At 39.3% G+C, this 14,547-nt stretch overlaps 1 protein-coding gene across 1 annotated transcript in view; it reads left to right on the top strand.

Annotated features, from left to right (window-relative positions):
* WWOX (WW domain containing oxidoreductase) overlaps nt 1–14,547 on the top strand; it is a 935,251-nt gene that overhangs the window by 5,551 nt on the left and 915,153 nt on the right. Inside the window, exons 2-4 of the mRNA XM_005862598.2 lie at nt 943–1,007; nt 1,862–1,919; nt 3,792–3,970. Of these exons, the coding sequence (XP_005862660.1) occupies nt 943–1,007; nt 1,862–1,919; nt 3,792–3,970 (302 nt within the window). The remainder of the gene's footprint in view (nt 1–942; nt 1,008–1,861; nt 1,920–3,791; nt 3,971–14,547) is intronic.

The following is a 14,547-nucleotide window of genomic DNA, read 5'->3' as shown; positions in this document are numbered from 1 at the left end:
ACCCTTTTATGTAATGGTGTTTACTTTGAATTTATATTAGTTCACACAAACACTCCATCCATGCTTTTGTTCCGGCCCTCCGGTCCAGTTTAAGAACCCATTGTGGCCCTCGAGTCAAAAAGTTTGCCCACCCCTGGTCTAGTCTATTATTGGCTTATGATTTTAATTGTAACTTTGTATGCATTTCTGAGATGAAATGCTAAATTCGACACAGAGATCAGACTAGTTTGTATATTTGATTTGTTCAAAATAATAGCTAACACTGTTGAGGGCTTCTTATATGCCAGGTACTGTGTTTAACCCTTTGTATGCAGTATCCTCATAACATTCCCCTGAGGTCAGTGCTGGGATTATTTCCATTTTGAGGATGAGGAAGTTGAGGCCCTGAGGTTGAGTAACTTTGACCAAAGGCACACAGCTCGGTGACCTATGCACTCTTAATTACCTCTTGGGAGAAATTAGGAATCAGTAGTTAAAAAACACTTTGAAATTATATCTTTGGGAAGAATAATCATTAAGAAGATTACAGTTATATCTAAGTATCTAAATATCAGCATTATGAATTTGACTGAAGTTTGTCAATCTATCCTGGAATAAAACTAAAACAAATATCAAGCAAAGCTCCTCTCTAGGTATGTGGAGTGGTTGAGCTGGCTTCCTAAAGCTGAAGTTGCGATCCTCCTTCCTCCCTCCTTCCCTCCCGCGCCCCCCAGCCAGTGTGTAAAGGCAGGCTTTTAGGACATTTCCACAGATTGCTGCTGCTTCCAATCTAGGGAATTGGACTTGATGCAAACAGTAACATTTATGTTCTATTTCTCCCTGAATGTAAATTCACTACTCTCAAGAGATAGTATTATTTGGGAGAGAAAAAATTTAATGCACTGGATTGATTTTTAGAAGTATGACTTTTACTCATTGTTGTTTTGTGAATTTTTTTAATAGTCACACTGAGGAGAAGACTCAATGGGAACATCCGAAAACTGGAAAAAGAAAACGAATAGCAGGAGGTTTGTATTTTGAGGTCATAAAGCAACACCCTTTGTATGTAAAGCTTTAATTAGATAAGAGAACATCCCAGGCAGGGAGGTGACAGGTCACTGTGTCATTCTGGGAAGGCCCTCTAATAGCGAGCCAGCAGGAGCTGGACTTTCACTCCCAGGGGCTTATGGGATTTGGCAGAAGGAGGTGATGAGGTCTTTGGGTGGAGTGGTGAGGATGATTTCTTACTGGTCTTAAACTAAAAAGTATAAAAACAGTAGAGGCCTTTGACTCAGAGTTTATTAGGTTTTCTTATAGCTGCACTGACTGTAAACTTGTTCTTGGTGCCTGTTGTGGAATTAAATATATCAGAGTTTGATGGGATTCCATCGAGATCGCCATGACTTATGGGTGCTTTTGAAGAAGTGTGTCACCCACGGAATAGAAGTATAAGAAGGTCTATACTTGAATAGACAGTATGTACCGATGGAAAAAAAATGGAACTGCTTTATATTGAATAAGAGGCATCGTGAGTCAGCATACAAATGGTGTTGTAAAGATACCTTCTGTGAATTCATTCAAGGGAGAATTCATATTGACTGGAGCAACCAGTAAAGTTTTCATCAAAAGCAGGAGCTGAAGCTGAGTGGAGAGTTTAAGAACGACCAAGAATGAAACAGAGTTTTATTTCTGAGCCAGAAGGAGAAATGTGGAGTCGTTTGGGCTAACGGGCCTTCAGCAACTGCCACAATGGGAACACGTGTCCTGGGTGTGGTCTGGGGGCATAGGCTTCAGGGGGCAGGGCCTCTCTCCTGACCAGGAGGACCCTTCTCAGTTCACCCCACCCCTACCTCCTGTAGACTCAGTCTTTCCTGTGTTTCAGATTTGCCGTATGGATGGGAACAGGAAACGGATGAGAATGGACAAGTGTATTTTGTCGAGTAAGTGTCTACATAGTAACTGTTCTCAGCCATTTTACTTTAAATATTTTTATCATAAAAATAATATACATTGACTATAGAAAAATATGGCACAGTATATAACATAATCTTAATAGGAATAACTACTTTTACAATTTTTGCATTTATTCATCCACTCTGTTTTATATACACACACTTTCTTAAAAAAAAAGATGGAAATGTACTTTGTGAACTGCTTAGTAGCCTGTTTTTCCACATAATGTATTTGTGAGCATTTTCACATATCCTTATATATTTTTCAAGTAAATGTTTAATGGCTATAGAGTATTATTTTGTAGAGAGAGCGGGCAGTGGTGTTGTTAAATTCCTATTATTGGGAAGCTGTACCTATAAATAATGTTTTGAACATTCTTATCTGTAAAACTCTCTTTAGAGTAAATTCCCATAACAAACAACAGTAGTAACCACCGGTCTAGCACATTGTGTGAGCCAGGCGTGATTCTAGTCACCTTATACCTGTAGTAGTAGCTCATTCAATCCCCACAGTGCCCCAAGGGAGGCAAGCCGGCCCCGGGCTGCCCTGGCTGGTCATCTGACCTCCCTGGGCCTGCTGGAGGGGTGTGCTGGCTCATGTTAACACAGCTCTCTGGCGGGAAAGTCCAGATTTGTTACCATGGTGTAAGTACTTTCACCACAGCCTGTTTCAAGCTCCCAAGTTGAAGTCACTGAGGAGTTGGGGAGAAATATTTATGCACATTGGGCTCTTGCAAGCCCATGTGAACTGGGTCCAGCATAGCACTGCTCTGTCATCTGCGTGTAACGTTGGAGTGCAAACGTTTATCTGGCAGCTATGGCTGTAATTACAATGAAAGTTGGATTATTTTTGGGTCTCAGTATTTATAGGATGATAAGTATAGTTGTAAAACTATATATACTTTTACAAATCTTGAAATCTCATCTCTTTTTGGAAGTTCTTACTAGTTTTTAAGATATTTGAGGTCTTTATCTCAAATTCCAAGAATTTAAAATGCAATAAATACTTTACATAAGGAGTAACCTGTTAATCCATGTGTCCCAAATATATTTTAATATTGTTTTTACAATATTGTGATCAATTCCAAATCAAAATTAGAGTGCTTGTAGGAGGTATGAGTACAGTCTTAACAGGAAAATCTTTAGAAATTTAGTAGTTGGTCGGCTTCATATTTACTGTTGAGACTTACCATTTTGAGTTTTCTGTTTCTCTACCAATCTTCTTAGGCCCTTGCACAGGGCCAAAAGATTTAATTGAAATCTAAAAAGAGTGACTGACAGATCTTATAGCCACATTTACATGAATTGAAAACAAACCTAAAGCCTTCTTCTTTTTTGAGATTTAAGGGTACAAAGCAATGCATAGTGTATGTTACAGCGTATTTTACAGGCAGTTCTGAAGGAAAGGAGTAGATGACTCTTTCCCGGCAGGAATGTAGTTCTTCTTGGGGCCAGAAGATAGACTACATGGACTTCAGTTCTTCCTGGGCTTAATAATAAGCCGTTTTGCCCTAGCTGGTTTGGCTTAATGGGTAGAGCATTGGCCTGCGGACCGAAGGGTCCCAGCTTGGATTCCTGCCAAGGGCACATGCCTGGGCTGAGGGTTCGATCCCCAGTAGGGGGCGTGCAGGAGGCAGCTGATCAATGATTCTCATCATTGATGTTTCTATCTTTCTCTCCCTCTCCCTTCCTCTCTAAGATCAATAAAATATATTTAAAAAAGAAAAAAGAAAAAAAAAAATAAGCCGTTTTAGTACATGAAGAAAGGGGTTTGTCTAGCCTAAACTGTAACATTATCTTACACTTATAAACGCCTGTGCTCACTGCTGTGGGGTCACTGCTCTCTCCTTTTCTTTGCAGCCATATAAATAAAAGAACTACCTATTTGGACCCAAGATTGGCATTTACTGTGGATGATAATCCTACAAAGCCAACCAACAGACAGAGATACGATGGGAGCACCACAGCCATGGAAATACTCCAGGGCCGGGACTTCACTGGCAAAGTGGTTGTAGTTACTGGAGCTAACTCAGGAATAGGTAGGCCACTAACTTACAGTTATTTTTATTATTATTATTATTATGACTGCTATAATGAAATCTTACATAGTGATTCTCTGATTTAAAAACGTACTTATAGCCTTTTCAGCTATTGCTTAGTTAAAATCCTGCTCTCTTTTAAAATCCCAGTGTTACCATGAAAGGCTGTGTAGGGGCTGACCTTGTCTTCTGTGAAAGGTGCACACTCAGCGAAAGATCGTGGCTATTTTGGTGTTCAAGGGTTAGAGACACCAGTCTCCCTCTAAGAGTTTCTGACCTGCTCTGTGTGGTGTACGGACATATTCCAATTACTTGGGTTGTTGAAATCGAAATTGATTGGTTAGTGGAATAATAGGGAACAATGACATATCATGATTTTGTTACTAAGGATACTGCAGGTTTCAGTTGGTCATTGAGAATATAATTTTCCTTTGGTAAAGGATTTCATTTCTTTATAAAGTTGGACAATTAGTGCATGCCTTAACCTGTAAATTAATCCTGCTAATTGCTGGTGTTGAACCACAATGACCATCATGAGGTAGGTGGCTCAAGGGGTGTTCTTCCCTTAGCATCATGGGCGGTTAAGGAAGTAGCGGCAAAGCAGATGCCTGTACAGTAACTCTCCATAGGATTTTACTCTTATTTTGTCTTTGTCCATTTACATCAATATCTGGATCTGTAAGAACCAACTGCTTTGAGTAAGGATATGCATCTTAATTTATGGAGACAAAAGATGGGATTGCATTCAGCTGTCTTCTGGAAGGTTCTCTCTGTCCTTTGACCACTCCCACCCCCAGTGCCCCTCCCTTGTCGATCTTCTCTTTCTTACCCCCTTTGTGCATGTCCTGTCCTCTCTCCTTTCTCTTTCTTCATTTTCAGTAACCCCTTCTTGAAGCCCCAGAATCATTCCCTAGCATCATTAGCTCATGCTCTGGAGGTGAAAACACAAGTTAGAGGATTAGTTATTGTGCAGGGTCTACACTCTAATGAGCTACAGTCTTTGAGCAGAACTTGTGACTGCACTTGTCTGTGAAGGCAAAGAAGCAACTGGAGTTTGTTTGTTTATTTCAGTGGTTCTCAACCTTCTGGCCCTTTAAAACAGTTCCTCAGGTTGTGACCCCCAACCATAAAATTATTTTCATTGCTACTTCATAACTGTAATTTTGCTACTGTTATGAATCGTAATGTAAATATCTGATATGCAGGATGGTCTTAGGCGACCGCTGTGAAAGGGTCGTTCGACCGCCAAAGGGGTCGCGACCCACAGGTTGAGAACCACTTGTTTATTTGAAAGAGGTTTATTTAAAATCAATTCGCAGACCTCACCCTGGGCGCAGAATATGTTCAGCGCAATTTTCTGAACTTGTTTTGGGATGAGTTCTATATAGTTATCATTGGTAATCAAAACTGATGACACTATATTAAAAATAATGGCTAGATCCCCAGTCATCGAAGAAAAAATATGTTGTGTTCATTGCATTGACTACTGTTATGTGAGGTTGATGACCAATCAATACATGTAGCATAATTAAGAAAAAATAAGGACTTAAGTAAATGAAACCCTTTTTATTTAACACTTAGTTAACCAGAAAATTGACTAAGAGATTTCATTCCTTCACTCTTCTGCCTAGACTGCTTTTTCTTTAGTTAGATATGTGATTACTGCTGACTTTTGGCATGAGTGTTTATACTTTGTCTGATGTTTGATAACAGACCTTTGGATATGGCTAATGCCCTGTCAGGGGTTTGCAACATCAGGCTTATGACATTGTAATCCTGGACGAATCGAGTAGGTTCATACAAAGAGCTATGTTGAGTTGGATGTTTAATCATGATTGAAGAGGAGGAGGATATTCTAAAACGGGGATAAGTGTGGTGTTATCAGAATGGACCTTGAACCTCTTTGAGGAAAGCCCAGGACTCTGCCTCTTCACGGCTCCCATGTCCCTTTGAAGACCCTTCTTTCTTGATGTCCATAATCCATTTTGTGGACACTGCAAGCAGGCATCTGTGGTCCCGACAGATACGGCGGCCAATTGTGAAGCTCAGGGAGAAAGGAAGGGGTGTTAGGGAGGGTCGTAGGTAGACCAGCGCTTTCTGTTCAGTCACGGCTGCTATTTCCCCAGCTCCAACCTTCCCTCAGAAATTGCCTTTAACACTGCCCATTCCCTTCTCCACTCTTGAGGAGCATAAATCTAGGTGAGTGCTGAAGGTTTTTATTCTTAATTTTTAAAATAATATTGTACTGAGCATTCCAGGCAATCAAATCCTTGCAAATTACTTCACTCTGCAGCAGTGGTGGTATCAGGCTTAAAGAAAAGAGGCTGAAGACAGGCACAGGGCTCTCGTCGTTGCTGAGTTAGCCTTTATGTCCCACGTGGCTGTCTTAGAAAGTGTCCTTGCCCAAGTAGGCTGCGGCTTCTAGATAAAGTCCTTCCTTCTACTGCACTGTGAAATAGGCCAATTTACAAATTGCTATCACCACTTTATTTCTGCCCATGCCAAATCAAATAGCTGAATGCAGAGCGAATCGGGCATCTTCATTTCCAAGATTTCTGGGCATTCAAGAGTCATCTCCCATCAGAGCTTTCCTTAGCCGCTGAGGGAAGCCTGTTTTCTACGTCCGAGCTGTGAATGTCTGTTCTTGAGGCAGAGTAGGCTGGAACAAAACCTATCAGTATTTATTTGCATAGTGGTGACTCTGTGAATGAAAACATAGATAACCTCATTTTCTTTACAATTCTGATGTTTCTAGTGGTTAAAAAAAAAAAAATTCCCCACAAGGCACTGCTCTGTTGGAATTGCTGTTTGTTGAAGTTCTCTCTCTTGTTGAAACAGATGATCAGATGGTGAGAAGGGGTCACCTTTCCTTCATGAACTCTGGGTTGTGCTAGGACACTGCCCCTTCCAAGTGGCCTCTACGCAGATTTTTGTCTTGTCTGCTTCTTTCCCTGCTGTAAATGATATACATTCATATTTTGAATTTTTGATATTTGACTTTACTAAGGCAGTTGTAGGGACTCCTAGTTAATTCCACTAAAAAAAGGTCAGGGTGATTCTGGAAGGTAGAAGAAGGATTTTGAGGAGCCATCAGAATAAAACATTGTAACTTCAAGTGCTCTGACACTTGAAGTCTGTAGCCAGGAGTCGCTGTTGACTGGAGTCAGCTGTCTAGATTCAGGCTGGCAAACTACGGCCCATGGGCTGAATCTGACCCGCCGCTTGATTTTATAAGTCAGGTTTCATTAGAACACAACCATCCCCATTCACTCCCATGTTGTCTGTGGCTGTTTACATGTTACAAGCAGAGATTGGCCATTATGTCAGAGACCATATGGTCTGCAAAGCCTAAAATAGTTACTATCGGGCTCTTTACAGAAAAAGCTTGCCAGCCCCTGCATTAGGTGATCTAATTTCTTTCAAAGTAAAATTACCCCAACAGTCTCTAAATCCGACACATTTTAGGTAAAATTTAGATATATGGGATGTCCCCAGGCTACAGGAAGATTGTGGCAACACATCATATATGACTGCTGGGGACATCCCACCAGTACCCTGCACCCTTTGCCTCAAGTCTGTTTCCCCCTAGTTAGGGAGCTGCAAGCTTTAGGATGTTGCCTCCTCAGAAACTAACACTCTTCTCTCCTTGACCTTTGTTTAACCAGCATTCTGAACCCGAAGACCTTTGTAGATTGAAAGCTGTAGCTTGTGGACCTCTCTGTGTGGAGCTCAGCATCTCAGTATCCAGGGGAAGTCATCTCTTCACCTAAAGCTTCTGCTAGACCAAGAGACCCGGACCCTGCAGTCTCAACTGCTAACCAGTAGAGGCAAGGGAGGAATTCGGTTCTGTTGGTGCTCACCTGGCACTGAGCAGGAAGGGCAGGCGGTTCACGACTGTGTGGAGTTAGGGGCTTGAGGACTCTGATTGGGTGAAAAATGAATGGAAATGGCTTCAACATGGTGATCATTAAATACAAGTGTTATTGCGGAGTCTCAGGAGAGAGAATTTTTGAGGCTAAGAAATTTCTCATCATGGAAGATCCCATAGCTTCTTTTTCTAGACCAGGGGTCCTCAAACTACGGCCCGCGGGCCACATGCAAATACAAATATTGTATTTGTTCCCGTTTTGTTTTTTACTTCAAAATAAGATATGTGCAGTGTGCATAGGAATTTGTTCATAGTTTTTTTTTAAACTATAGTCCGGCCCTCCAACAGTCTGAGGGACAGTGAACTGGCCCCCTGTTTAAAAAGTTTGAGGACCCCTGCTCTAGACACACCCTGTCAAGCTAATTTGGCTCTGCAGATAAATAGTTCATATAAAATGCTGCCTTCTTGACTCTGAGGGTGATGTGCCCATCGAAGGCAGGATCCTTCTAATGAGGGATTGATTGAATGCCTGAATGTGGGACAGGCCCGCCCTGTTCACTGTTTCTTAGCAAGGACAGTTGTTGAAACTCATGCAGATTGTTTCAATGAGCCGACAGATTTTTCATAATCATATTTAAGGCATGAAATCCAGGTTTTGTCAAACATCCTTTTTAAAACTATTAATTATGAGTAGTTTAGATATTTTCAGTCTAATGTTCATTGGTAATGATGAGAAAACTTTCTTAATTGCTAATCTTAAATCAGTAGTGGATAAAATCTGATTATTAAGTCTCTTTCAGAGTTTAGGCAGGATGAGCCTTCATAACGGGACTATGTCTAATGTCGTGGGTTTAAATCTAGAATAACCTGGGCTGGTTTTGGTTTTTGAGTCAGAGGATCCATTGAAAAGAAAAAATGTTTTTCTCCTTGAACAAATACAAGCTTGGTACCTTGGTAAACTAGTATACCAGTAAAAGATATTTCAGGACCAGCACTTCACTTTTCTATGTAGTCACCTTCCTAAGGTTTATTACAAGGATGCTAATATGTGTGCATATATATGCCGATGTATGCATAGGTATACATACACATACTTAAATATCAAAATTTGTATGTTGTGAGAGGTAAAAAGTCCATGTGCAAACTATCAAAGTCACCCCTAAATTTATTCCCTTCAATGAAGGTACCAGATTTCCCATGGGCAAACCCAAAATGTTGTATAGTATAATTTTGAAATTGGTGGTTTGGGCTTAGAGAACCCGTTTGTTAAAGCTCAGGGTCATGTTCCTAAATCATGTGTTGTAGTTACAGTGTGAAGTATACTTGCCATACTCTTTTATCCTGCAAATCATCACCATGATGAATTCATATCTAGTCTAAATTCTACCAGTTCTATAGTAATACAAGAAAATTACTTTTCTTTCTGTAAAAAAGTGTATTCTCAAGATTTTTAAATCCACACTTCACAATTATGAACGAGACTAGTTCCCTTTGTACCTTTAGTTCTTGGTTTTCGTTTCCACACCTCGCGTTACTGAACTTTGCCTTTCACTTTCTCCGAAAGATCCCATGAATTTGAGGCTAGAGCTAACTTACAGTCCTCTTCGTGGTTAAGACTTTATTGTATGGGATCATTTACACTTGGGATCCTCAGATGTCTGATTACAATTTCTTTTCCAATTGTCAACAAAACTTAAACCAGTGGGATCTTGGCATTTATCTTCTTTTAAAGAACCTGGTGCTTATTAAGTAGAGGACAATTTCTGTAATAATCTAACCTTTTGGTAATTTAAACTCTCATTTTAAATTAAAAACATTTGTGACCACTTTTCTTTTATGCTAAAACATATCTGTTTATTACAAGTAAAATGATTTTGAAATTATTTTGTTCTGAGTAAATATTGAGATTTTTGACTATCTTGGAGAAAGTCCTTGAACAATTGTACATAAAAATTGAGATTTATTATCTTATGAATTAAGCAACTGTTTTATATTTGCTATTCTTAGACATTGACTATGCATGGAAATAACATGATCAGAGTATTTAGAAGCTTTATACTAGTATGTTTCTTTCTAAAAAGACCAATTGAAGTATTCTAATGAGCCTCATCTCATAATTTGGACAATCTCATAAAAAACTTATTTAAAAATATTAATAAATAATATATAGAGAGTAATGTATAAATAATGTACCTCATCTCAATTGAAACTTTTTTTTGTTTCATGAGATCAGTTGAATTGCATACTTGCATGTAGGTTTAGATTTTAATTTATTTGTTATAGTGCCAGCATAACAGATGAGAGTTACATAAGCTATTGTTCAATGACAAAATGGTTCAGAGTCCTAATTTAAAGAGAATATTTAAAAATATGATTTCTATCCTGATTGATATTACAAGTGTTTTATAAGGTTTTAAAATTTGGAAACTATTTTACATAATACCCAGTTTAATTAATTTGATCTTAGAAAAGGTTCCACATATTTTCCCTGTAAATTAACCTGAAAGAGAACCATCTACTTATATGTTTTCTCCACTAGAGGGCTCTGTTGCCCTTTGGTATAGTTACACAAAAGCCATAGCATCTCAATATAGTTTTCCTCTACTCCAGCCAGGCTTGCTTTCATTTTTGCTAAATAATGTCTCTTACTTTTCTAACATATCTTTTAGGTCTTATACTTCTTGGGGAAAGAGTTCAAACTGAAGACTGTTACTAGTGTCATGTTTGTTTCTTTTTATTTCTCACTCCCGCTTTTTTTGTTTTTGGGTGTTTTTGTGGCATAAAATGCCAAGGATGAAGAGATCCGTTTAATAAAAAGGTCTATTGTATTCAGGGAGCAGCCTGTCCTGCCAAATTACACAAGGGCATGTGCTTTCATGACATTATTGGTTTTGAGTGTGCTGTCCTATCAATAATGTGATTTTTTTTTTTCTAAGTGGAAATTTAAATATTTAAATACTGATGCCTCTGTTTAAGGTCATTTAAAATGCCTTGGTGATCTTATACTTCTTTCTAAGAATATAGAGTTTCCCTGCCCCTGCCACCCTGGCCTTACCACCCAGTATTATATAATTTATTATATTTAGATTGTTTATTAATGATATGTTCTTGGATTAGAAGAAAATGTGCCCTTTTGGGCTTAGTATATATTTCTTAAGTAAGAGAGGGCACATTAAACCAAATACTTAATTTGAACCAAATAGCCATTACTCTACACATACAAGATCTTAAGGAGGGTAATTTTTATCTTGGCTCCATAACTGAAGTTTGAGGCAGCCCGTTAATTGCATGCTTCAGTTCTCAAACAGAAATTTGGCCCAGAAAAGAAAACACTTTTGGCTTTATAAAACTGCTTATTTTCAGATTTTAAATGGGGATAAAATGAATACACTGTACCATATTACACTTATTTATATTATTCTTTCTCTCAGCAGCCTACTTTTTCTCTTTTGAAAAGGCAAGGGCCTGAAAGCATTGTGAACTTACTTGTAACATTGCAAAACTATTTTACCAGAGTAAAGATACTTTGGTCATTCATGTACAGGTATATTTGTTGTTTATCAAATAAAAGTTATTAAAATGATGGTTATTCTGGGAATTATTACATATTTTATAGTAAAAGACATGTTGACACTTGAAGGTCACTTATTTAGCATGATGCAGCCCACATTCTTTCCTGCACTTTCTGAAGCATATACACAAACTTCATATATGAGTCCTGAACCTTTTGCAGAATAACATTTGGGGGTCAATAGGAGGGCCTTCTTGCAAAGATTTCTTAAATAAAGGGCTCCAGTAGATTGATCAAAAGCTAGAGTTTCTTGCCTAAATTCATTATCTTCCTTTGGCTTAATAACACTGCATTTCACGAAGTGCCAGTCTGTATCTACACAAGCCTAACTAAATGCGGTAAGCAGGAAGTGTCCTCCTTTTGATGAGTTGTGTGACGTGGTTAGAATCTCATTTTTTCTAATCTGTGAGTTATTTGTTCACCAGGCTGTGGCACTTGGTTTTCCTTGTTAGAAGCCATATTCAAATCGTGCCATCTCTGAAAGCAAATCGAGGTTTCCTCATGGACTCTGAGAGGAGACCTGCATTGTGTGCATGTGCGAGACAGACAGAAGGAGAGAGTTTATGTGGGTGAGATGGGGGGGCGGGGATTTATTCCAGTGTTTTACTATTTCTCCCTAGGTTGGGGGAGGGATGGGTGAGTGGATGGGGCAGAAGAATTACAGAGAAACTAGCAAAGTGGATAGAGCTAGTTCTTACATATTAACAAATTATCTCATATAAAGAGAAACAAAATCAGAACCAAAGAAGTTTCTTGTGCAGTCGTGCGGAAACAAGTTAAAACTATCAAAACATTTTTCATTATCATTCCTACCTCTAAAATTTGCTTAATTATTCTGGAATAATTAGTATTTACTGATCACTGTAAGATTATCTTATGTGACTAGCTCTTTAGAATATATAACGGTTCTGTATACGTTGTATTTAATTCTTACCACAGTGCTCCCAGCTATCTTGAAATAGTGTCAGAATGAAAGCACAGAGGGGTGAGGTCACTTCTCTGAGATCACACAGCTCCTGAGTGGTGGGTGCCTGCAGAACTAGAGCAGAGAACTTCTGACACCATGTCTGGGGCCGGCTTTGTTCTATTTGCTGTCTTGTTGTTCCAAGGAATAGTGCACACTCCTGACCAGGCTCTTCCCAAGCAGCTCATCCAATCTGAAATCAACAAAGTTATCTTAACATCGGTGAAAGCCCGCTCTGTGCCAAGCTGTGTGTTGGGTGTGGTGTCTGTAGGGAGGGAGGCAAATGTGATCTCTGAACTGCTGGGCAGTCATGAATTAGTACAGACACTTTCTCTACCCAGTTCCCCTTTGGTGTTCCTGTAAAATGGGTTTGGGGGTGGGGGGAGAGAGGGGTGAGGGGGGAGGGGGGGGAAGGAGAATTATAGAGGAATGGGAGCCAGTATTTGTCAAGTTCGTGTTTATGTCAGGTGTGTGAGGCCGGATCAGCTTTACATGCCTTCTCATAAAGTACTTTAAAATTAATGTTACTGTTATAAAACATGAATTTTAATATTTAGCATATTTTATTCTTAGCATGTTCCCTTTCTTTTCTTTTGTGATTTTCCTACTTAACTGTGGTTCATGAGCATTCTTCCCTGCCGTTGACTATTCTACAACATCTTAAGTGGTTGTATAGTATTTTCTATATGATTCTAACCAGTCTTTTACTGTGGCACATATGGGTGGATTTCATGGTTTTGATAACGGTAGAATGGAGACGAACAGTTTGTAATTAAGTGTTCTCACCTATCTGTGACTATTCTATAGTTTTATTTCCTGGAAGTGGAGTTGCTGAATCAGAGGATTTGTTCCTAACCTTAATATCCTGGCTGGTTTTGTCAAACCACACCCCTGGGAGCTTATACCAATTGAATGCCTCGCATCCTTGCCAACCTTGGCAATTAAGATTTTTTAAAAAGTATCACTTTAATTTTCATGCCTCTGATTGTTAGTGAGATTGATCAGCTCTTCGTACGTTCCTCCATTTGTATTTACTCTTTTATGAATTGCCTTTTCATCTTCTGTGCGTAACTATTGGCTATGTATTGATTGCTAATTGATTGCTTGATTCATGTAGTATAATTTAATTTTCAAAATGTTCCTTTCTCTTAGAAGTTAATTTATCTCAAAGTGTCTATTACTTTAAGTACATATTCAATCTTGTGATCAAGAGGAAATTCATGAGAAAGAAGTTGGCCTACCTTCCCAGTCTGCTCCACTAAAAACTTTTAAGCATAGATGTCTCATCTATCACACCTCAAATCATGGGCACTGCTGCTTAATGCCTGCATTTAAGGAGGAAGCACCCCAAAAAATGCACAGTTGGTCGGCTTGCAATGGCTTGAGCCCTACGATAACATAATAGGTGACATTTGGTTATTTTGGTTTTACAGATTTCTCCAGATCATCTATTAATGGCCATAACCACTCTTCAGAGCTTTTCTATGCATTTTCTCACTTGATGAGCCTGGCTCCTGCGTGGTGAAATTGTACCACTGCTGAAAATAGCTCTGCTGACAGTCAGGGGAAGCTTGATAGGTAGCGGGTTTCTGTCTGGAGAGGCGGCAGGGTGCAGGAGAGGGAATACTGACTCGGGAAGCAGACGTGACCTAGTTTTGAAACCTGGCCCAACCACGTCCCATCTGAGTGGCTTGGGGCAAGTTACCTTCCTTCTCTGAGCTGCGGTTCCACATCTGTGAAACATGGATGATATTTCTGCTCTGCAAAGATGGGAACTCCAGGGTGCCCAGGGAATTGCCTGCTCAACATTGCAGGCACTTAATAAATGGTCGTCATTTTAGGGATGGGAGGCCAGGCTATCCAGTTACTGAAATTAGTTTGGTGTTTTCCTAGCTTCCTGGTTTTTGGATCCGTAGAAGGCTGCCATAATATCTGTGAGTTTGTCCTAAAATGACCTTTCTAAATCACTGTTTTAGGCATTGACTTGTCTTTAGTAGGAAAGGAAACATTTTAGACTTTTTTTTGTTTTGTTTGGAGATCAGATAGTAGCTTCATGCAGAAAAAGAATCAATAGAAAAAAAAATGGGACAAAGTTATTTGTTGCAGTCAAGAAAGAAAAAAAGATACGTCAAACTTTGGCGGGGGGGGGGGGGGCAACTGGGGGGAAAACTATT

This window comes from Myotis brandtii, unplaced genomic scaffold (genome assembly GCF_000412655.1).
Source record: "Myotis brandtii unplaced genomic scaffold, ASM41265v1 scaffold165, whole genome shotgun sequence".
Lineage (NCBI taxonomy): Eukaryota > Metazoa > Chordata > Mammalia > Chiroptera > Vespertilionidae > Myotis > Myotis brandtii.
The sequence above is the reverse complement of the archived record's forward strand: the minus strand, read 5'-3'. Positions and strand labels throughout refer to the sequence as shown.